General features: G+C 31.7%; 3 protein-coding genes across 17 annotated transcripts; 2 read left to right on the top strand and 1 right to left on the bottom strand.

Moving 5' to 3' along the window:
* Positions 1-59: 59 nt before the first annotated feature.
* On the bottom strand, positions 60-1,924 carry PCID2 (PCI domain-containing protein 2). Of its 2 annotated transcripts, none has more exons than XM_031981088.2 (5): positions 1,605-1,924; positions 1,497-1,554; positions 1,296-1,417; positions 726-1,207; positions 60-634 (listed from the first exon to the last, which is right to left on the bottom strand). In XM_031981088.2, the coding sequence occupies exons 2-5, from the start codon at positions 1,527-1,529 to the stop codon at positions 120-122; spliced, it is 1,152 nt and encodes a 383-aa protein (XP_031836948.1). In that variant the 5' UTR covers positions 1,530-1,554; positions 1,605-1,924; the 3' UTR covers positions 60-119. The 2 variants fall into 2 exon arrangements, with proteins under 2 accessions (XP_031836948.1, XP_031836947.1); XM_031981087.2 differs by having other exon boundaries at positions 1,497-1,538; positions 1,605-1,920.
* A 2,991-nt stretch (positions 1,925-4,915) lies between these two features.
* On the top strand, positions 4,916-16,405 carry lig (ubiquitin-associated protein-like lingerer). Of its 12 annotated transcripts, none has more exons than XM_031981108.2 (15): positions 4,916-5,059; positions 6,955-7,153; positions 7,254-7,617; positions 9,285-9,548; positions 9,633-9,826; positions 9,909-10,148; positions 10,288-10,605; positions 10,701-11,138; positions 11,961-12,185; positions 12,289-12,496; positions 12,595-12,794; positions 13,869-14,078; positions 14,228-14,353; positions 14,452-14,727; positions 15,020-16,405. In XM_031981108.2, exons 2-15 carry the CDS (start codon positions 7,022-7,024, stop codon positions 15,263-15,265), a joined length of 3,441 nt encoding a protein of 1,146 aa, XP_031836968.1. In that variant the 5' UTR covers positions 4,916-5,059; positions 6,955-7,021; the 3' UTR covers positions 15,266-16,405. The 12 variants fall into 12 exon arrangements, with proteins under 12 accessions (XP_031836968.1, XP_076225629.1, XP_031836972.1 ...); XM_076369514.1 differs by having other exon boundaries at positions 4,976-5,059; positions 7,016-7,153; positions 7,269-7,617; XM_031981112.2 differs by having other exon boundaries at positions 4,976-5,059; positions 7,016-7,153.
* A 1,425-nt stretch (positions 16,406-17,830) lies between these two features.
* LOC116428915 (WD repeat-containing protein 13) lies at positions 17,831-22,854 on the top strand. 3 transcript variants are annotated; one of them, XM_031981135.2, is made up of 5 exons: positions 17,831-18,024; positions 21,241-21,328; positions 21,405-22,078; positions 22,158-22,450; positions 22,560-22,854. In XM_031981135.2, the coding sequence occupies exons 2-5, from the start codon at positions 21,247-21,249 to the stop codon at positions 22,804-22,806; spliced, it is 1,296 nt and encodes a 431-aa protein (XP_031836995.1). In that variant the 5' UTR covers positions 17,831-18,024; positions 21,241-21,246; the 3' UTR covers positions 22,807-22,854. The 3 variants fall into 3 exon arrangements, with proteins under 3 accessions (XP_031836995.1, XP_031836996.1, XP_031836994.1); XM_031981136.2 differs by lacking the exon at positions 17,831-18,024 and adding an exon at positions 20,126-20,941 and having other exon boundaries at positions 21,388-22,078; XM_031981134.2 differs by lacking the exon at positions 17,831-18,024 and adding an exon at positions 20,142-20,941.
* The last annotated feature ends 863 nt before the right edge of the window (positions 22,855-23,717 follow it).

The raw sequence follows: 23,717 nt of genomic DNA, 5'->3' as shown, positions 1-23,717 counted from the left end.
AACAACATTATATATACATATATATAGCTAATTATCCTTTTTCTTATTAAGAAATCAAATTTTTATTCAGCTTTAAATTGTTTATTAAAAAATATATAATACAAATAACATAATAATATTTATGGTATTGTTGATAACTTTGGGAAAGGATTTTGTTTGGATATGACTAACTTTTTATGCTGATGAGATATGTAACCTTTAATTTTTCCTTCATATATTAAATTTGCTACTATACACTCAGTTTCATCCATATCCACATCATCAAATCCATGCATCTGTAGAGATGAAAGTAGATTTTGGATGGGAATCTGATGTATATTTAATACTAAATATACTTTCTTGAATAAATTCCTGTAAGCTATTATTTTTAACTTCTCCACAATTAAATATATACCAGCTCCTATGAAAAAAGTCTCATGTTTTTCCATTACTTTCTCAAGATTACGTAAATCTCCTTTTTTAACAGATTCCATTAATTCCCAAAATTCCATTAAGTTGTACTTTTCCAATAAGCTTTGTTTTGGCATATATCCTAATAACATCTTCACTGGTGCAAGATATGTTAAAATTAGTCGTTTGTTTTTTAAAGATTTTTTATGACAATGCTCAAATGCATATGTGAGATATTCATCAGCTACAAAAGATTGAAATAATTTGTAAATACTTAATACTTTGATTATAATATATTAAGTTCATTTGACTAAATCTTAATCATTAATATTTACCTGCTTTGTAATCACTATCAAACATTGCCTTGCGTCCCACAAAAAACTTGTAAGTAATTTGTTGTGCTAATGCAAAATGTGCTTTGTATGGTGATGATTCTATTGCTCTTATCAAAGGCTTGCACAGATGTAGTTTATTGATTCTAAAGTAAATCTTTAATAATTGATTAACTAATGCCAGCATTCCCCATCTTTTTGTGTCATCTTCTGAACTGCGATTATCACAAGCACATACTCTAAAGCAACCCATCAGACATTCCGCACATTTCTCTAATATTTCTCCAGGTTTCGAACTTTTATTACTTTTTCTACTTTCAGCACACACTGCTAATAATCTTAATTCTAAGCACATCATATTCATAACAGGTAGCATCCAATTTTCTTCTTTTTGCATTTGAAGTATCTTTGTTAAAGATTGTACTGCTAAGCTTTGATAATTATACATAGCTAATGGATCATTTTTGTTCATTGCTGCTATAGTTCTAAAAATATAAAACATTCAAATATAATTGAATAATATTTGATTATATAATATAATATAATATAATAAAACTTAAATTAATTAGTTACTTTAAATGGCAAAGCGCCAGGCCATCTAAAGGGGCAGATAAATGTTCTATTGCCTTTGTCATTGCAATTTCAGAACCAATTTGAGAAATTGAAACATGATTATGTCTCAAAGATAATAAATCCTTTAAAAGAAAAACTTATTTAAATTTCATCATATTTATCTCATCACTATACGTCTCTTTAATCTGAATATATATTTACCGCTAAAGAATATCCATCTTGATTTAACCACATACGTCTGACCTATAGTAAACATAACCTTAAATTTGGCATCTTCATTACATCTTTAAATTTTATAAACAAGATTACCTGTATTACATAAGAATCCATAATGGTACCAATTGATAGAATTGTTAATAATTTAACAAGAATGTTTATTTTTATAAAATATTTTGATAACTGTAATCAATTAACATTGTCAACCGTTATTTTAACTCGTAACACCAGGATGTTAAATCGGTGCCCGCAGACGTTCTAGTGACACTCCCCTCACGAAAAGTTATCCTCTCCATACCAACTTTTACCAATTGTTTAAATACTTCATAGAACTACTCACATACCAGTCTTGGACAGCACTTCGGGTACAGATAATGGGGGAACGCTGTTTTTTAGTTACTAGCATGAGGGAAGTAAGACGTTTTTGACGTAACATAGTTATTAATATACATAAGTATGACCACTTTGCCATCACCCACACAAGTATATCGTAATTTTTGGAATTATATTACAATACAATATTCGATATATTGTATATATATGTTATTGAACATATAATTTTTTAAATTTATTCCTATTTTTTTATAAAAGCAATGTTATTCTGCTGTATTCATTTTTAATGTCTTCATATTCATAAAGTCGATTACTTTAAATTCTTTGTAATAAATGTTATGTTATTTTTTCCTACTTGGATAAATTTATAGCATAAATGTGGTTATAATATAAACACTACAGTATAAACATTATATAAGATATATATACAGATATAAATCGTAAATCTTTTAAGCTAAACGTATTTAATTACTCTCAGCATGCTAATAATTCAAAAACAGCGTTCTCCCCCTACCTCTACCCGAGAAGCTGCCTGAACTGTGTGTATGTGAGCAGTTCTATGAAGTGTCCATAACACACAGGTAAAAGTAAGTACATGGTATGCAGAAGGTAACTTATCGTGAGGGGAGTGTCACTAAAGTGCCTGCGTACCAATTTAGACACCCCTAATTTACGTTTTTGGGGTTCTTAAATCCGAATATTTTATCAAAAATGCAAAATTCAAAATGGCGGATCTATCTAACAATACTAATATGAACGTAATTATTAAATCAATTTTTGTAAAAATGATGTTTTTCAACTTTTGACGAAAATTATGTCATTAAATCATCGAATTTAATAGGATGGCGTCAATTTCAAAACGTTTTTAGTGTTGACACAAAGTGTTGTCATGTTACAAGTTCGGAAATATTGTTAAGTAAGGCTGTATCGATGCTTTAAATAAATTTCCTTATTTTATATTAAAGTTTTACAAATATATTAACCCCACTGATATACCAGAGGTATCTGATTATTTAAAATGACGAAAATTTGTACTGTTGCGTTACGCCGTTCGCGGTTAGGGAAAATTTAGGGAACTTTATGTGGGTAAGGTGCCCGTGGAGTACTAAGATACTCTGCTCGTGGCGCGTGAAATAAAACTTATACTTTTGGTTGTGGAAATTTTGACTTATGCTTTATTTCTAAGTTTACAAGTAGTTAAACGTTCGAGGTTTGAAATCGTTCTGCTTTTTCGTTGTAAATCTCGCTCGTTGTCGGCTCGCATCCCCTCTTCCCTGGTCCTGTTTTCTCCTTCCGAGTCTCCTTGGGCCAATGGTGGAGGAGATCTGGTTAATCCGCGGGGAACGATTCCATGCGCATATGCTGAGAGAAAGCGCGGGACCCAGAGAAACACGCAATGTTCTCGTAAAAGCGAATGCGTCGACAGCTAACAATGTATCGAATTCGCCGAAGTGAGGACCGGATGTAACACGTGACAACCTTCTGAAGAGAATTTATTGCCCCTTACAATGTATCTGGTTTGCCGAAGTGAGGACCAAATGTAGCCCGTCTCAATCTTTGGAAAAGAATTTATGACCCCTTACAATGTATCTGGTTTGCCGAAGTGAGGACCAAATGTAGCCCGTCTCAATCTTTGGAAAAGAATTTATGACCCCTTACAATGTATCTGGTTTGCTGAAGTGAGGACCAAAGATGATTCTAGCTGAAAATAACAATTCTCTGGTTTCCGACTTCTTCTCAGCTCGGCCGTCCGCGTTGAGTGTTTTACAATAAGATACTGTGTCTATAATGTTCTCGCTAAACCGTTCGTAGTTCCCTCTCAATTTATGAGCTTCCACCACGGAACGCAGCCGTAGCTATCCTTGCCCGGCGTTACCGTCGTACCGTGCCTATCCAATTCACGCGATAGCGTTACAGTACAAATGTTCTCAACGCGATATCATACTAGATATAATACCTGATGTCAGAAAACCTTTGTTTTCCTCCTAGTTTATTCAAACATGACTAAGATTTATGGTACATTGAGAAGGGAAATACAAGAGTAAATTTAAAAATATTTCACCTTTATTTGGTTGGTTAATATATGCTTATATTATCTATTTTAATAGTAAAATGTTTTACATATGAAGTTTGTCAAGAGAAAATTTTCCTGGCACATTAAAGGTATTCTTAATTTTCGAGACGTTAAGAGGTTTGAAATGTCGTTCACCAAAAGAAAAAGAAAAAGAAAAACTACTACATACTTCGAAAATTGTATTTTAACCAGCTTTAACAGTACGTTTAAAAGAACGATACGGGGGCAAGAGGGGTTTCCCGTTGTGTGCGTTGCGTGACGTGCGGTGCTGCGACGGTGACGCGACGGAATTAATGTATGCGACCGTTTCGACCAATCGCACACTAGAGCCAAAAACACACTAGATTCCGGCCACTCAGATTCGAATCCCTTCCCAGGGTCTTCTTTCAAACAACGGGATATGCTTTAGTGTTCAATCACAGCGAGGTATAGGATAAACATTGCAAGCTTATGGAACTCGGTGTCACATGTTCTGAATTACCGACTGTGTAAAAGATCAGAGACTGCTCTGCCATCTACGCCTACAGAATGGTCAATCGGAAAACTAGATCAAACAAAATGATCAAAGTTGACCAAATAGAAAATATGGTAAATCAGCATACAAATGTATCCATTACAATGTTGCTGAGTCTTCAAACTCCCAAATGTGCGAAGCTCTTTACATATTAGTATTTTATGAATTTATGTTATATAGTACAGAGGCGGTTAAATCTAATTTACACTTCCCTTACGCTAGTAACTCGAAAGTAACGTACTCTATTATTTCTACTTTAGTAAGTGCTCAAGACTGTGTACGTGAGCAGTTCTATGTAGCGTTGAATACAAATATGTAAAAGTAGGCGTAGAGAAGGTAACTTTTCATGAGAGGAGTGTCACTAGAGTGCCCGCGGACACTGATTTAGCACACTTGAGTCAGCACCTCTGTTATTAGACATGAAAATACTTTGTTGAAAAGAATCCTTAACATAGCGTTTCTTATAAAAATCTAGAAAGTTTGTGATTGTACAGTTAGCGACCCTGAACTTTCTAACATAAATTGGTTAGTCTTATGGACCTGATAAAGCACAGAGGCGGTGCTGCTGTATTAGGGAGGGGGGTCTGCGGTCACGTGACCGAGCTGCGTTTTGAGCGCTCTAACCAGGTACGAACAAATTTGTTGTTTTTTTCGTGGTTTTTCGCGCGCCACGGCCGAAAAAGCCGAGGTGTCGTGAATTTCGCTTGTTTCTGACTCTGGACGTGTCCTCTGAATACACAAACATCACTTATAACAACTGTGAGTTACTTACGAATATTTTAACTCGATCGTCTTACGGAGATCTATCAATGCTCCATCGCGGCGATGGTTGACAAGCCTTCCTCGCAAATCCAGAAATGGCGTCTACCGTGCACATGGTCTGCAGAAAATATTCCACATCAACGTCGTTGTACTGATTTAGGAGTAAAAAAAAACCTACACGACTGATTTCTTTATCATCCATTTGAAGAATTATTACCACTTGCTTACGGGCAACAACACAACGAAGAAGGTGTTTTTTGTGATGCGCCCAATAATCCTCCTTCGTCATATTCTCACCGCGCACGTCAAAATTTATCCTTTTTCTTTTTGTTACTTCATTATCTTTCGAAACCTTCTGTATTACAAAAAATTCCGAAAACTTTCGGGGTTCTAGGTAAGCCTAGTCCTTTGTGTCGGACGGCATGATCCTCTGAAATTTCGCAAAACTCGCAGATACAAGTAGGATCATTCCGCATATCGCTCTGACGCTTAGTTATTCGTTCTTCTCTTAGGCAACCGTTTTAGGAAAAACGGGACTATTTTAAGAAATACTTGCTAAATCATTTAATTTTCGATTTATCGTCACTAGTCGACCCTAACCTGTTCGTCTCTTCCCAAAACATAAGGATTAAATAATATTTCGCGAAGTTCCTTTTACATTTTACGTTGGTTTTGTTATTATATATCTTCTTGTATGCCTTTTCGTCATTGCAACTTGATATTTTCAATTGGTATACATTTTGTGATGTTGCATATATTTTTATATACGAATTCGTTCTTGCATTTAGGTTATTTTCAATATAAATCTGTATCATTATTATTACAAATTTCTAAATAGTGTAAATTATGAACATTTTTTGCTCGTGTATTCTGTTTTTTAAGCAGTGTGTTAAGCTGTATAATTTTGATATAAATTATTATATTTGATGATATTTATGGTTGTGTAATCAGTATAAATGATCAAAATATACACACAATTTTTAGGCACAGCTTTTAATAAAATTTTGCAATTTTTTACATGTTTGTTTATTTATGTATGGAAATAATATTCTAATCATATTTCTTTTAATAGAAAATATATAATCATATGTACTCTTCTAATTTTCTTTTAGTTTCATTTGTTTATTATAATAAAATGATTCATTTAATGTGACTTTAATTCAACGTTTTATAAAAATGTATAATTAAATGATTTTTTAAACTGATTTAAATTTACTTGAAATAAGTTGCTTTAAATATTAGTCAAATCAAGTTTTTAAAAATAAAACATATGTAAAAATGAAATAATTTTTTATTCATTGTCATAATGTAGTTTTGTGTTTCATTATTATTGTAGAAGAACAATTGTTTTTATTTATAATTTTTTATAAAACATTAAGCTTTATTACTTATTTAATTGTTTTATGTTTTAATCCATTATAATAAAATCTGAATAATGAAATGGTTTCAATTTTATTGAAATTATAACTGTCCTAAATTAGAAATTCTAAATTTTAATTAGTAATAGTTTGAACACATATTATTATTGACATTTATATTTCAGTAGTTAAAGAATTATATTTACTTATAATGTACAATAGAATTTATAAACTGAGTAAAATGAAACTAATTTAAGTTTAAAAACTTGTAAGACATTCTTGTAATTTAAAGCAAATATAACAGTACGTTTATTAATATATTTATAACGTGTGTTTTCAAATTCAATTTTTGACGATTTATTTGTATCGGAAATATGAAATCAAATGTTTGTTTTGTTACAGACTGTAAATAGAGAGTGTATATAGTGTGATAGGTGAGTGATAGAGGTGTGTGGGATTTTAGTTGGCAATGAGTTCAAGCAACAAATCGGTGTCCTCCGGCGGGAGAAGCACCAACAAAAACAAATCTTCACAACAACATGGAAAATCAGATCATCATCAAACTAAATCATCAGATTCAACAAAACATGAAAAAGCACAGGTCAGTGAAACTAATTACTTTTACCAGAATTCTTTTTTACGTATATATTTTGTAGCTTTATGTTATTGAGAATTCTTTATTAAAAACTATGGCTTTTTAGCCAAACACTGTTCAGACACGGCATACACAAATCATTGACACTAGAATGGGTAGTGGCGAAGATCCTATTTTGAAAGAGCGTATAAAGCAGGTCATGGACATGACCAGACGTTCAGAAGATGAAGTTGTTATAGCTTTGCATGATAGCGACGGAGATTTTGAACGTGCTGTTAATGATTTGCTGGAAGGAGTGAAACCAGAGTGGGAAGTAAAAAAGAAAAAGCCTCGTCAACCTAGTGGTTCCAAGCAAAATATAGATGCCTCTGGTGGTCAAGATGAAGGTGGTGATTGGGATGAACGACGTAATCAACGAGGGGGTGGACCACCTCGTATGCGAGGACGTGCTAATCATGACAATCGTGGATGTAAGTTTACAAAAGTACTATATATTCAGTAACACTAGGTTGATTAAGCTGGTTTAATTCGTTTCTAAAAGATTATTAAACATTGAATTAAGTAGATACTTTTTTATTTAAATTACATCTATCCATAACACTTGAAAACAAGGTTATAAATATATAATTTGTATATTATAGAAAGGAATTCATACTTCAAATTTTTAATATTTGTATTAATTTACATACATTTTATACAAATAATATCTTTTTAACAGCAATATTACATTGTTTAGTGCTAGATCTACCAACATTTTGTGTCTACCTATTTGTACCATAAATCGTCAAAATGACTGGTTCTCTAAAAAAACTATATTTTTTTACAATCCAGTATAAGTAATAATCATTTGGGTACTGGATTAAGTACCAAATACAATAACTATCATAAAATGGCAAATAAATTAATTTTTTTGTCATTTCAATTATATGTTTGATAAGAGAATTAACAGAGACAACAAAAATAAAAATAAAGAACTTAGACATATTATTTTACAGAACTATTTTAAACATAGTTATCACATATGCATACATACACATATACATACATATACATTATATATTTATAAACATTATAAATAATAAAATAATAATTATCTTATTTGTCTTTATAGCATTTTTGCAAAATATTAATGTTCCAAGTATACATTTGCTGCATAAATATTTTTTACATTTCTAACAGATTTTCGTAGTTTTATTATCTTTACAATATCTTATTTGGCAAGTTTTTCGCACATTTGTGTCTGAACTTGTTGAATTTTCGCTGTGTTTTTCCTCCCGCGATTCTCAATATTCAACATCAAGTGTGTGTGGTTAACTGGAATAAAAATTCCTGCCTTAACATTTTTTTCTCCTATTGTATCTTTATATAAAATTCAAGCGTTTATTCCAGTTAGAACCAGAATATTTATAAAGAGTTGGAGGGACCATCTATTAGATTTTGATTTTATGCAGCATTTTCTTGTCATTTAGTCTGTCATGACTACACCAAATTTTGTGTTATTATAAAATTTTCGATATATGGTTATCACTTCTATCGATTTCTGTTGAGTTGAGTTATTTGTTTGACTTGCTTTTATATATAGTGAGAGTTATATAATTTGACCTGTTTTGCACATTCGGAGAATTCGCACTTCTTTCCTGGAATAATTCCAACAATAGCAGATTTTTTACAATTAATTTTTTGGTTAGTGAAACGCTCGTAAAAAGATTGTCTCTGGTTACCAGTGCACATCATGTTTCACTACACATTAATATCAACTATTCTCCTTCAAATAATATAATAAAGAAATTAATCCTCTCTCAAAATATGCTACATTCGGATAGCTTTTCCGTTGTAACAATTTTTCAAGTTTAGAAGAGTAAATATCAAACGCTTCGACCGGTCAAAATGACCGGTCGTGGTAGGTAGGGTACCTTACGTAAATTTCTCGGAAAAAAAAAGAAAAGAGAAGTAAATACTGAAAAATAGCATGTATACATATTTTAGGGTAAGTTGCAAAAAGAAATTGCGATATGATAACGTTTTATGTGAGAAATTGTACGCAAAAGTTTTGAACGGTCAATTTGACTGGTCTCGGCAGGTTTATTGTTAATATTTTGTCATATAAGTGAAAATTTTATAAGTAATCTTCATTCAGGGCGTGGCAGAGAAAATAAAGAAAACGAAAGAAATATTGAAGACGGTGTTCGCGATGGCAGCTATAGTGGTAACAGAAGAGGAAGGGGTGGTTCAGGAAGACCGGGACGAGGTGGACGAGGTGGAGGAAGAGGACTTGGTCCAAGAACATTTGCCAATCGTAATGACCCATCATCAACTTCATCACCCCACAATTATAATCGATCAATCGATACATGGACAGGTAATGATGAACAACAACAGACTGTTCAGGAACCAAAGATGGGTAAGCTTTTTTATAAATTTTAGTTATAAATGTTTTAAATTATTTTAAATACTTGTTTTATCAATGGGTAATGTATACGAATAGATGCATGGAATAATTTGGATTCTACAGAAGACTGGGACAATGAAGAATACACAGGTTCATTGGCAGATACAAAAGTTTTTACACCGAGCACATCCATAGCAGAGCCTGCACCCACTGTAGAAGAACCAAAAGTTCAAGATCTTCAGTCAGTGCAACCCAATCAGAATGTAAATTTGACATTAATACAACAAGAAGTATGTATATACTTACTGTGCTATATTTCGTTTATAATATAATTTAAAATATCGACGATTTTTTTTTAAATTTACATTATAGGAACTACCAAAATTACCGGAAATATCACCAATACAACAACAAACATTGATTCAACAGTCTCAACAGCAACAACCTGTTTTGAATTTACCAACAATGCAATTATCACAACAACCAAATGCTATGAGTGGCGGAGTATTAACAGCTGCACAGACACAGTATTTGACACAACTTACCCAACAGACGAGTGAAAATTTGAAAACGGCTGGACAAACAACTTTCTCATCATCGATATCTAATCAGGTAATTAAGTTGTAATTAAATTGTCTAATTTATTATTCCTTTTTATTATCTCTTATATATAAATTAAATAATTTATTTATTTTATAAAATAATTAAAAGGTGATTATACTTATTTTGAAATATTTTGCACATTTATTAGCCGCAAAGACAGATGAAACAACGTCCGCGAGTTCCACCACCATCGAAGATTCCATCTAGTGCTGTAGAAATGCCAGGCGATGCCGTAAATAGCGGAATTGGATTTCTTGATGTTCAATTTGGTGCTTTAGAATTCGGTAGCGATTCAAGTTCTCTTGATGGGTCTGCGAATGAAAAATTCAATGCAGCCAGTAATGCGATTGCTAGTGCGGATGTCACTTCTACTTCGAATGCCGTAAACACTGCCAATACAAATAATTCTTTGGACATCGAAACAACACAAACTTCAACAACACCTTTTAATACTACATCTCAGATGGTAAATAATTTGTATTTTCCTAACACGTTATAATACGTAATTACTAAAGATTTTTGTTACTCTTATATAATGTTTGAATAATACAATTTTTTCAGTTATCAAATAGTGACAATTTACCAGTTTCAAGCGAACATTCAATAAACGCTCAAAGCTTCACTACTCGTGGTAATAGTACTGGACAAACATTAGATATAACGAAACAAGATTTTACTTCGCAAGTTTCACCAGGAAGTGCACCAACATATGGTACAGCGACAACTTACCAGTCTCAAAAGTCGTCGTTCCAAGCACCTACTGCGGCACCAAGCACCTACAATACATATTCCACAAATGCTCAATCTGCTCAGTCATCTTTTCAAACTGTGTCTGGCACTAGTGCCAATAGTTACTCCGCGACGTCGACTGTTACACAAGCAAGCTATAATTCTTCCTCATCTTTCCCTCAATCCAACACATCAACTTTCAGTCAAGCTTCGCCTTCTGCGCCAGCATCTGCAACTTCTGGTTATAATCAACGAACGACTACTAATCAGGTAATTGAAATTAAAGTATAGTACTGACAAACATTATACCTACGAGGTAGTTGATTTTAAACTAATTTTTTCGGGTTTGTCTAAAGTAAAAATGAGCATACACATTTTTCTATGCAATTTACAACAGTATTGAAATTAATGTCTTTAATAATTATTATTATTCACTCTCATATCTTTTTCTGTTAGTCGTTATAAAATTATTTCTCACTATAAATTACTTTCCGGCACTTTGGATGCTGATACCTTAATAATAACTTATGCGAAAAATTTCATTTCTATAGTTTGGAAGCGTCTGAATGTGGGTTTCAAAAATATGGAATAGAAAGTATAGGGTTCTATTTAAGAATTGTTATGTGTACTTAGTACGATGTTTCAAGGACATTTCATGGTCAAATACCTCCCATTGTGATATGATATTTTTTAAACAAAATCTATTTTTATTTTGGAAATTATTGAGCTTTCAACCCATGTTTATTGAACTTTTTTTACTCAGTTTAATGAGTTATATACATCCTATTATTTGTGCGATATAATTTAGAAACACCCTGTATAGAATTTTATTAGAAGTTTATATTGTTGTAAATTGGAGATGTTACGTCAAAAGGATATTTAAAATAAATTAGAACATATAACTTTATATTACATTAGCCTATCATACTGTGCATTCACATTATTAAAATTTTAATGTTAAATCTGTAAATGGTGTGTACTGTATTCATGTAATTGTTCTATCTACTTATTTCTAATCTAAAGTTTTGAAAACAAGTTTAATTACAATTAATATACCTACAGTTGTAATATTTTGTTTAATTATGATTATAGGTTTATCAATCTGCAAGTGGATATGTACCTACTACAACGTCACAATACCAAGCACAGTCTGTAGCGACAAATACTGTATCAAACAGTAGTACAGGGTATCAAACAAGTGGTTATCAAGGATCATCTTCATTTCAGTCAACACCACAAGCATACCAACCATCAGCTACGACATTTACTTCACCTATTACACAGACTTCTGGAGCTTATCAAAGTGCAGCACAATCTGTAAGTGTCTAATTTTAAAATAAATGCACCTTTTAAAGAATTTAGCATGATTAAAATGAATTCAGATTACCACACGTATGAAATTATTAAATAACAATTATAGGTGTACGCGAGTGCGTATGGTACATATGCAAGCCAACCACAAACGGTGTCTCATAATCACAAATTAAACAGTAATGCGACAAAAGATTCTCAATATGATAGTAACACAACGACAACCAATAGTTCTCTTGCGACTACAACGGCACCCACTTTGGGTCTTAGTTCTGCCTCCGTAAATAGTTCCCAGACTAAAGTAACTAATTCTAATGGTGAGTAGAACGTATATGCCACGCATATTAAGTATATTAGATTAATGTATAAATAAATCAAACGAAAACGAAAAGTATATAATGTAATTTTTAATCAGCGGTGCCGAAAAGTACATCGAGTGGTGTAGTGACGGGTAGTAGTGGAACTGGAAATATGACAGGTGGTGGTGCAGCTGGCAGCATGACACCGATGTTAAGTCACCAATATATTATGAGCCAAGGTGTACCTTATGCGTTTCAGCAACCAATGTACAGTTACGAGGAATTGCAACTTATGCAACAAAGAATACCACACATGGTCAGTTATTTTATTGATCAATTTATTTCTGCAACCGAGTCAAGTACAAATTAGATCTGATAAATTATTTCTGTATATAATTTGTACATGATTTGATTAAATTGCTTCTTTAGAGTAATGTACACTTAAGAAAAGTTATATTTATAAATTTTAATTCAGGTTTTATAAAATATTAAAATAAAGACAAAATATTTTAGTTATATATAGTTATTTGCATCTTAAAAGTATGGATGATATATCTCGAGTGTACTACTCTGAAGCGTGCTATTCTATTTTATGTTATGATCACCTAGTAAAAAGAATGCTGAAGTAATCGTTTCTTTACTGCTTGGTAGCTGCTCGTTACTTCAATATTTTTTTAAAGGAATTATGAATATCTATTCACGTCCTCATGATGGCACAAGAAGTTTACTGTATTGATCCATAGTGAGATGTGTCGCATCAATCAATGATTGGAGAGGTTTTAATTTCTGATACACTATTTCGTAGAAAAATAAAACCGTTTATGATCAATTCGGAGAAGGTATACTTGGAAAGTCTAATAATTTCGAAGTTAGACTTTTATTGATATATTATATACCGTTTTGATCATAGATATATTGTAGTTTATACATTTTTCTTCCTTTCCTTCTTATGATTTCAGTTGTTCCATACCTCATATCACGTATTTGAAATTGTATGACAATATATAATACTGTAATTTCCAAGTGGTCAAGTTGTATTTTGTTTCATAGACTTTCTTAAAGAATGCGTATTTTGTTTGTACGTTACTATTACTATCATCATCATCATCATCATCATCATTATGATTGTTAATAACAATAGATATACCAAAAAGAATAAGCAGACACAAGAGATTAAAAATCTATACGTTTGGACATATATATTGTTATTCATCTATTTGTCTTTTTTAATTGATAAAATTAAAAGTAAGGAGACAGATACAACTGAAACCGCATGTTATCCACCTTAAACCCAGTACGCGTAGAATTAGCTATTAGTTAGCCTTCTTGTATTTGGAGTACACAGTGTATGCATGTAGTTTTGTGTTTGGCCTTCCTGACTAACCTGCAGCCAACTACTGGTTACTATGACGCGGCTTTGGGCTATCAGACAACCGGCCCTGCTACCAGTCTCGGTGGAGGACGAGGAGATGCACTTTCCGGTGTGCAAGGTGTCCAAGGGGTGCAGGGTGTACAAGGAGCCTATACCAGTATTAGCGACGCCCGATTTGCCAGAAGCGACAGCAATGCATCTCCAGTTCCATCCACTATGTCACAACAGGTGAGGTTCAAGCACTTAGTAGATTTGACAATTAGCTTAACAACGTTGCTGCGATACGCAATACTTGGATAACTATTTTAATAGTGATCAATGACTATATTCATACCAGATTCAAGTGATTCTTTTTCTTTTATCTCTATTATTTGCAGACTGCTACACAGCATCAGCAACCGATGATGAATCCTGCACTTCCTCCAACATATGCATACTTCGCATATGGTAGTGGAATAATGCCAGGTGCTTTTCAGTATGGAACTCCTGCTGCAATTTATCCTGTAAGTTAACTAAATTTGAAGTAACAAATTATTTTCGTTTACAGCGATTAAACTGAAATAAAAATCTGCATTACATTTATCAAAACAATTTATTGCAGCAGATTGCTACTGCCGGTAATGCGGGTACGAATAGCGGTGCATATACTGCTAAACCGGGTAGTTATGGATCTGGATATGGAGCTGGTGCAGGCTACGATGCTCTAGCATCTGCAGGTCCTTCTGCGGAATATAAGGGCGCAGGGAACAGTTATACCAGTACACAGACTGGTAAAACAGGAACATCTACTGGAAATACTAATACTGGTGGATCATCAGCTACCGATATAAGTGCAACGATGTACCCAAAGAGTCATGTGGCTCTTGGCAAAGTGAATGTAAGTAGTTATACAAAATCGACTGTAATAGAGAAAGATGTATTTATTTTACTGTAAGTATTTCGCTTTCAATTCAATTTTCATAGATAATATGTTAACAATATAATTTAGACAATATATTTATTGCAAAAAAGCAATAAATTCAATTTATAGTACTACTTAAGTTAATCCTGTTAAATTTACAAAAAAAAGAAGTAACAAATTCATTAGGTACGAAATACATTGGGTGAAATAAATAAATCTCGTCTAATAACTTCTTCAAAAAAGATAATATATTGACATGTTATTTTAGTCCTATGACAAACAAACTTTTCATTCGGCAACTCCTCCGCCGTTTGGCCTGACTGGCAGTCAAAATGCTGGTTTGCCTGGTGCATTTGGAACACATTTGTTTATCCCAACTATGCCCCATCAGTTGCATCAGCCACTTCATCAAGATGGTGGTAGCAGCACAGGCCAAAGGTCAAATACAAGTTCCCAAAATAAAGCTCAGGCAAAGCCTGGATATAGTCCTAGTTACTGGGCTGGAAGCAATTAAATAATTTTGGATTGCACAAAGGAAAGAAGAGGAAGAAACACAATTTTAGACAAAATACAACTTCGCCATTGTGATACACGGTGGTGTGAGATATGGACATTGACATAAATGACATGAAGAAACACAAATACGACGTTTTTTGGGTGAAACTAAATGATTCTGGTATGACACGAGTTACGGTAAAATGTAAAATGAACTTTAAAAATGTGGAAGGATTAAGCAATTTTTATCTATTTTATGTTTAATAAGATGAATTATATTTCCTTTTACATAAATTTATACAGTGATTAAATTAAAAAGAAAAAAAGTTTCTCTCCTTGTTTGATTAATCTTATTCATTTCTCTATTCTTACAATACTTAAAAATATTATGTTGGATTGTAAACAAATTTTCAATTATGTTATTTTATCTATAATTCATAAGAATATTAAAAAGTTTTTATTGTGCATAATACAATATACATAAACATGTGTCACGCACATACCCACCCACACACACACCCACCCATCCGTACACACTCGCAGCGCTCACACACACACACACACACACACACACACACACACACACACACACACAAAACACGCACATACACGCAACTAGAAACAGTTATATACCATCAAAAATTGCATAGTTCTTCCAAAAGTGAGGCGCACTGGTGCCAAATAAACTGTACAGCGTTTGTAACGCGACAGACCGTGGAATGATCGTACATATTTGTCAAGACGAAGAAGACATGCAGACTTTATGTGGTATGTTGAAACATTATAAGGGGAAAAAACAAGATTTGTGAGTAGCATAATTCTCGTGTGAAATACTGGAAAGATGATCTAGAAGAGTAATTGACTGTTAAATCTACTCCCGATCTCCTATCTGTATACTACTGTGCAATTGCGAATATACTGCATCGACTGCAAAGGGTGATAGTTTTTTTGTATAATGTAGGCATCTCGGCTCACTAACATCTAAAGTGCTTCTTTACATGAAAACAAAGCACCCCGTTCGTGATGAAACGTAAAACTATACTATTGTAAATTACGATAATTGTATGTATTTAACCATGGAACTTCAGGTATATAAAGTTATAATCATCATAATGTTGTCACTTTTGGTATTTAAAAAAAAAACGAGTGTATAATTGCACTAGTTTCGCATTCTTGCGCGCACCCATATTATAAATGTATTGTTTGGTCGCTTTTATACATTTTCTTTTTTTTTCTTTTGTTAGTTACCAGAATTTATCGACGTTATATTTTATTAACGAAAAGAATAGCTATTAAACCAAAAAGAGAAGATACCGTCATATCATGTTTTCAAAGAGTTGAATTCGAAAAACGAGAACGGTACTTATTTAATTGTATTTTATGTTTATGAAAGGCGACGTTGCAGGTTAAACAGTGCCACAATTATTAATGATACGAGCAGATTTCAATAATTTTCTTGTGGTGCCTTGAATAAAATTCAAATAATAGAATTCAAACATCTGCTTTTTGTAGAATTTCTCGTATAACTTTTTACAATCCTTTCATACTGTAAGTTACATTATCGGAAAACGTACATTTACCTTATCCCTTATTCATACTTTAACTCTTACTTATTGCTCTATATCATCGACATAATTTATCACTTAGAAGTAATAGTTGTCACTTTAGTTTATTAATGACGTTAACAGTTTTCTTTCGTTTGCAACGAAACGACTACTTCTTTGAAATTTATTGTCCCAAACGAGATTCAAATGATTTCTTATCACCGATAAACGATGTACGGTTGAGTACGGTACGTTTGGATATGGATAAACGATGCTTTTTATTAACAGATAATTTGTAATTATTATGGAGTAGTTATTACAGCTTTAATAGTAACTTTTTGAAGTTTACTATGTAAGGAAGTTCTACGGATATGGAGGAGAATTAAGACACGTACTATGACATTCTATTCGATGTTTACATGATGTATAGTCCAAATAATAATCTTATATGTCTACGCCATAAGTTCTACGATTTCTTCTTTTTTTTACTTTTTGCTTTTAATTCGTACTCATTTCTAGGATTTGCTTAAAAAACATGAAACTGTAATATTTGTTAATACGTAAATAAAAATGAGTTTTAGTTGATCAAAATATGAGTATTGAGTGAGATTAATCATTTCAAGTGTATAGTTTCGCGAGCAAACATGGACGGAAGGTTTCAGTTGCAAAATAGATGTCGAGTACCAGACCACAACCAACATTTACATTCTTTTTTTTTATGTATTTAATGGTAAAGTGACTTCAAACGTAACGTCGATGTTAGTGTACTATTAACGAGCATTCGCATTAACTTTTCAATTACATTGTAACAAGCAAAAAGAATGCAATTGTCGATTCCGTCTGGTGAAACAGTAATTCATACTGTGGTATTATTTACGTTGATTATAAAATGTACAGTTATAACTTTATAAAGTTAATACGAAGAATAACATACACATACCCGCGCGCACGCGCGCGCGCGACATGCGCGCGCAAACACGCACGTGTTTCATAGCATGAGTCATTTTTAAATGTATACTTTACATTTTTGCATTGTGAATAGAGATAATCGTTTCAAATGATTTCTCCTCGAAGAAACATAGGAACAAAAAGCGTGACCAACAATGCGTTCCCATGAGGCGCTTTCAAATCCTTACAACTTGGTGTATGTGCCATACATGGGGAATAAATTGTTTTATCGTAAATCGTTAAAACTACATCGAGAACTGCTGATATGTGGAAGAAGTAAATAACTGTAAGTAATAAATATTTAACAACTGCACCTGCACACCGCGCGCGTACGCGAGCGCGCGCGCACACACACACCACTACACACGCAGCAGTTTATATATATTATACAAATTTGAATAACAGCTGTATGGATAGAACATATTTCAAGATCGTGAGAGACCAAATATAGAATAGCTCTCTTTAAAGGAATAAAAAATGTAAATCTGTAATCAAAAACTTTCAAGAAACATCATTAATTCTATTCTCGCCGCAAAAACGCTGCAATGCGTAGACTACTTGGGTATTTTTATTAACTAAAGAATATTCCAAAAATTCAATATCTTCGAAATATTGTTCCTTGATGAATAAATCTTACAAATATACGTACGATTTTTAATGGTTGTCAAATATTTTGCAACAGCTTGAAATGTAAATTCTAATAACAGGTTAATTTCTTCTTACTCATTTATTGAAATAAATATGCGTTTGCATCGAAATTTATTCATTCTTATTTTAAACGTAAATGCTGATAATATTTCATTAATAAGCTTTAAAGGTATTATTTGGAAACTTTTTTTTAGTTAAGAAACCAAAGTATTACGTTATAATCAATTTAATCAATCATCTAAACTCGAAAGTATATTTAAACGATTTATATCACAATTTCATTGCAATTTTTAATAACATCGAGTTTTTACGAAAACCATTTTAAACAACTTGAAACACTTCTGTTTATTAAAATACTATGGGAATATACTGGCGAAGAAAAAAATAGCGGAGTGATTGGAACAATAATAACTAACAATAAAAGTAATTGCTCGTTTTATATCAGTATATATTTTAGATATATTTCTCACTCTTCGTGTATACTTTTGTCGAGCTTAGGGGCAAACATGTTAAGTGTAACGTGTAATAGGTAAAAATAATAAAAGAGAACGCAAAATATTCTAAGGGAAGAGAAAATGTAAACGAAATCTAAAATTCAGATCAAGCAGTTTGTTCTCATAATAATTATTATATATTAATAATTTTTGTATTTTTATTAAGTATTAATCTATAAAACGAAAATGCAAAATGCATTATGCCATTACTGCTGTTATATTATTATTTAAAAGAAAGATAATAACTACTACTGTGTATAAATATCAATATCTGAGAATAAATGTATTAAAGGAACCCTGTGACATGTAAATATCTTGTAATACTTTTCATGTAATACCTGATAATAGTGATGCAACTGATGCAATATCAAATTCAAAATTTACATAGTTGATGAGAAATATTGAATATCATCGAAATATTGCATAGTACTTTAAATACCGACACTTTTTGTGACAATGTTAATTAATAACAATTTAATGAAAACCGAATTTTTTAAAAATCAGCGGAATTTTGCAGCTTATAATACTCTCGCTTCATATATTCAATCTTAATTTGTCTATCAATGTTTCTGTTTCTGTTTCTATTACTGTCGTTTAGTCCATTCATTTTTTCGTTCATTGAATTTCTAACTTTTAAAAATGTTGTCCAGCTAGTATGGAAACTAGGAAATACTTTTCTTTCCTCTTCAATGTAATCATTAAGTAAAGACTAAGTAGTTCCCTAGTTCTATTTCTATTAAAATCTATATTCACAAATTTATTTCATTGATGTCGATGGAACAAAATATGAAAGCATATTATAAAAGTTTCCCCTTTTAATTGTAAGTGGTTTCGTAATATTGTAAGATTTATATTAATATATTAATACAAACATATAGCACAGAAAAACATGAATCAAATAATGCTAATAATAATTACATAGTGATTGATACAATCTCGTACTATTCTCTATCATTTTATAATTTTCCGATATTACATAGTTTCTAATAATAGTTTTTAATAATAAATTCAGTCATATTGTTAAAGCTTAATCGTATCTATCAGTTTCAAGTGTATATGAGTGTATATATCAGTGTTATAATGATGACATCGTCGTACCTCTTGCATCCCTTACCAGGAAGAAACAATATATTTGAAAATTCAATTTTACCATTCAATGATAGAAAAAGCTTTCAACTGTACAAGGATTTAATTATTTTAAAAGTATCATTTATTTTCTCAAGATTGATTAGATTGAATACAAATTCATTTCTGAAACGAAATTGCGGTTTTTCAAAGAATCAATTCCCTTCACGCGTAAGGAAATTTTGTAGTCGTCCTATTTCAAGAGAGGAGATACTCTTTTACAGAGTATTTTGCGTGACCTGAAAAAAATATGAATAACTGTGTTATTATTTCTTCATGAGTCATATTTTCCCTCAAAACCACTGAACTGAATAAGAAGAAGATATCGTATGCGAAAAACCAACTTTCAAATAGTGCTTCCGCAAACGATATTTTGAAGTTCTGCAGTTATGCTCGTATTTGTTATTACTGGTACAGTACACTCGGGCGGCAAAAGACAAATATGAAATATTCATTTTATCTAGCTAATATCGAATTTGAATTATACAAAGCCGTATAATTGTCAATAGTGTGGATAGTGAGACAATGTACGACTTTGTAGTGAAGCGTGTGCGGGGGGCTCCTTTCTGACGCGACGTTTGCGGAAAATAAAAAGCGCCGGCGACGAAAGATGTGTCATATTAATAACATTTACTTTTTAACATTAGACGGGAGAAAAAGATTTTTTGGAGCAGAATATAGAAAATAAAGAGCACGGCATGTGCAAGTAATCTTTCTTTGTATGAAAAAATAATTATTGTTCTTTTTTCTGTTTGTTTTTGAAGAAATGTTGAAAATAACTATACGAAAATGTCTATTCTACGTCAAAGATGTCTCACTTAAGTACTTCCCTCACACTAGTAACTCGAAAACAGTGTTCCCCACTCTAAATAATTCTATGTACTTAGTATTTAATACAAACAGGTAAAAGTAGATATGTACCTAGATATGGAGAGGGTAAGTTTTAGACACCCTTGTGTTATATACTTATCGACAATTCCTGTAAGAAATAATAATACATTTATGAACATGAAAAAAGGTGGACATAATGTAATTTCTACAATTTGTGAATGAGGCAAGAAAAAAAGAACTCAGAAATAAGAGATCAAAATATTTTTCACTCGTTAGTTTTTTACAATTGAGGTTATTGCTTTTGCAAATAAAATATGTTTTAGAGGTTATGTGTCAATGCAATATTGTTATCATTAGTGAAACAGTATTAAATTTGTAATATAATGTTATTCATTTTAAAATAGTACAAAATGGTTACTACATGGCATCAGCAAGTGTTTGCTCTTGATGCAAAATATAATGCTCAACGTGTAAACAAGTTACCTTCTTTAGGTTTGTATATTTATAAATTTTATATTCAAATATATACAATACACTACATTTCAATTTAGAAATAATATAATTACAGGTATGCTTTATATTCGTCGTAGAAATCAGTTATTAAAGGAAAAGTTTTGTAAAGATCCAAAAATCTGTGAAAAGTATTTGAAATTGAGATCAAAATTATTATTTTTACGATATGGTGAGAGCTTAGAACAAAATAGTCTTGGAAGTCATACAACGGAAGAAGAAAAATCAGAGATCAAAACAAAATTATGTAGTAAACAACGAAAATCAATAGCTGAAAATTTTGCATTTGATGGAGTGCATCATGTTTTTGATCAACACAATGCTCCTGTAACAATGTTGAAATTTGCTAATAATGATAAATCAAAATTATGCTGCGCATCATTGGATGGGTTATTATCAATATGCGAGACTATTAGTGTCCCTCCAAAAGTAACAGCATTGTTGAAAGGTCATAAAAAGGGTGTTACTGCATTAGATTGGAGTATAAGTAATGATCTCATAGTTTCATCTTCTTTGGATGGTACTATAAGACTTTGGAATGTTGCTGCAGAAATTAGTCCAGCTTTTTTACGAGAAGTTAAGGATCAACAGAGAGCAGAAGTGTTATGTTGTGGATTTATACCTATAAATAATAATTTAGTTATAGCTGGCAATTCACAGGGACTTGTACAAATTTTAAATATATCTACTGGTATATACACACGTGGTGGATCTTGTAAAATTGGAGGAAAAGTTAGTTTCTTTTTACATTTGATAATAAAAATTCAGAAGAAACATTTTTCAAGGTACTGTAATTTCTATTTCAATTCAGGTTTTATCATTGACTTGCGAAGGCAGTGGTGGTTTGGTGATATGGGCTGGAAATGATAGAGGAATTATTATGTCGTTTCAATTAGAACCAGGAACTGGACGATTAACAAAATTACGTAGAGTACAAAAAATTGGTGGAATGATAACGAGCCTCTCTTGGCGTTCATGGTTTTCAAGAAATGCACCATGGCCAGCACTTTTAGTGAGCAGTGCTTGCAATGCAATATTATTATATCACATTATTGATAATCAAGGATCTTTAACACTTTGGACTAAATATCCAATAAAACATAAGTAATTTATATTTTGGATATAATATACTTGTTATATAAAAATCATTTACACTATATAAACAAACATGATTATATTACACAAAGTAAAATATAATTTTGTTCTTTCATAGGCAACATTTTGTCAGATCTACTTTTGGTCCTCAAATGGAATCATGCCTAATAGCGACTGGTTCTGAAGATGGCACAATTCACTTATTAGATTCAGCTAGACAGGGAAAGGCAGTAAAAATTAATCGACTCGAGGGCCATGCAACACCAACACTTGCATTATGCTTTAATTACGATGAATCTCTTTTTGCATCTGCAGATCATCAAGGGCTTATTATTGTATGGCGCAATCGACAACGTCATATATAAATAATAACGTGTAATAATATTATGTAAATAAATATATTAAGAAAACAATTTTTTTGCGTAAACTAGGAAAAAAGTGTTTCTTCCTTGATTATGTAAAAATTGTTTCCCTCTATTTAATAATAAACAACATTTAATTGGGCTTTTACTGCAATAAGGTAACATTAATTGAGAAAAATTAAATGCAGTCAACGCAAACTCACATAATTGATTATGGTGTGGGAAGTAATAATAATGAAACACATATTCTGAGCAACTAAATTTCTGTTCTGTATAACAATATATTAATTGTTCTCTATTAATACTCTATATGTTATAATGAGCATAGAGTTAGCAGTATCATTAATAATAATTTTAAAATTAGAAATTGTGTAATGATCGCTGTGCTATTAACAATAATTGTAAGATGTATTCTTAATTTTACATAACTGAAATTATGTGACGGCATGAGTACCAAATATATCAATATATCTTTTTTTAAAATAAGGGAGTTGTTATTGTTATAATATATTCTGCATTTACGCTATGATTTATTTTTGCTATAGTAATATTTAATGATTTTTGAAAGATATTTCTTTGCGTGAATTGCTTATGAATTAATAATGTATCATTGGTATTTGTTGTTTGCTTTATAGTACGTTCTCAAATAAATAATCATTACTTCATCAATTCAATATTTAATACTATATTCACATTAAACAGTTTTTTCTCGTGCATTTTAATTTCATTCAAATTTTATGCGTGCTCATTTTCTATAAAAGATTATCTAAATATTAAAAATTATTAGAAAGGCTACTTTAGGTGCTTAAAAATGTTATTTAAAAATACTTAAATGTACGATAGCAGATTTTTAATAAATTTTTGCCTGATAATTAGCTAACTTATTTCATCGAATCAATTGAAGTAAAAATGCA

Source organism: Nomia melanderi, chromosome 7 (genome assembly GCF_051020985.1).
Source record: "Nomia melanderi isolate GNS246 chromosome 7, iyNomMela1, whole genome shotgun sequence".
Lineage (NCBI taxonomy): Eukaryota > Metazoa > Arthropoda > Insecta > Hymenoptera > Halictidae > Nomia > Nomia melanderi.
This window is presented reverse-complemented; position numbering and strand designations above follow the sequence as displayed.

Excerpts from the sequence above, each read along its gene's own strand:
- LOC116428915 (XM_031981134.2), top strand. The coding sequence starts at position 20,921 with ATGTACCTAGATATGGAGAGG. Across the intron at positions 21,329-21,404 it reads AAACAAGTTACCTTCTTTAG|GTATGCTTTATATTCGTCGT; the intron begins GTTTGTATATTT and ends ATATAATTACAG. Across the intron at positions 22,079-22,157 it reads CTTGTAAAATTGGAGGAAAA|GTTTTATCATTGACTTGCGA; the intron begins GTTAGTTTCTTT and ends ATTTCAATTCAG.
- lig (XM_031981108.2), top strand. The coding sequence starts at position 7,022 with ATGAGTTCAAGCAACAAATCGGTGTCCTCCGGCGGGAGAAGCACCAAC. Across the intron at positions 9,827-9,908 it reads TGACATTAATACAACAAGAA|GAACTACCAAAATTACCGGA; the intron begins GTATGTATATAC and ends TTTACATTATAG. Across the intron at positions 10,606-10,700 it reads TTAATACTACATCTCAGATG|TTATCAAATAGTGACAATTT; the intron begins GTAAATAATTTG and ends CAATTTTTTCAG.
- PCID2 (XM_031981087.2), bottom strand. The coding sequence starts at position 1,625 with ATGGATTCTTATGTAATACAG. Across the intron at positions 1,539-1,604 it reads TGGATTCTTATGTAATACAG|GTCAGACGTATGTGGTTAAA; the intron begins GTAATCTTGTTT and ends TGTTTACTATAG. Across the intron at positions 635-725 it reads TGATAGTGATTACAAAGCAG|CTGATGAATATCTCACATAT; the intron begins GTAAATATTAAT and ends AATCTTTTGTAG.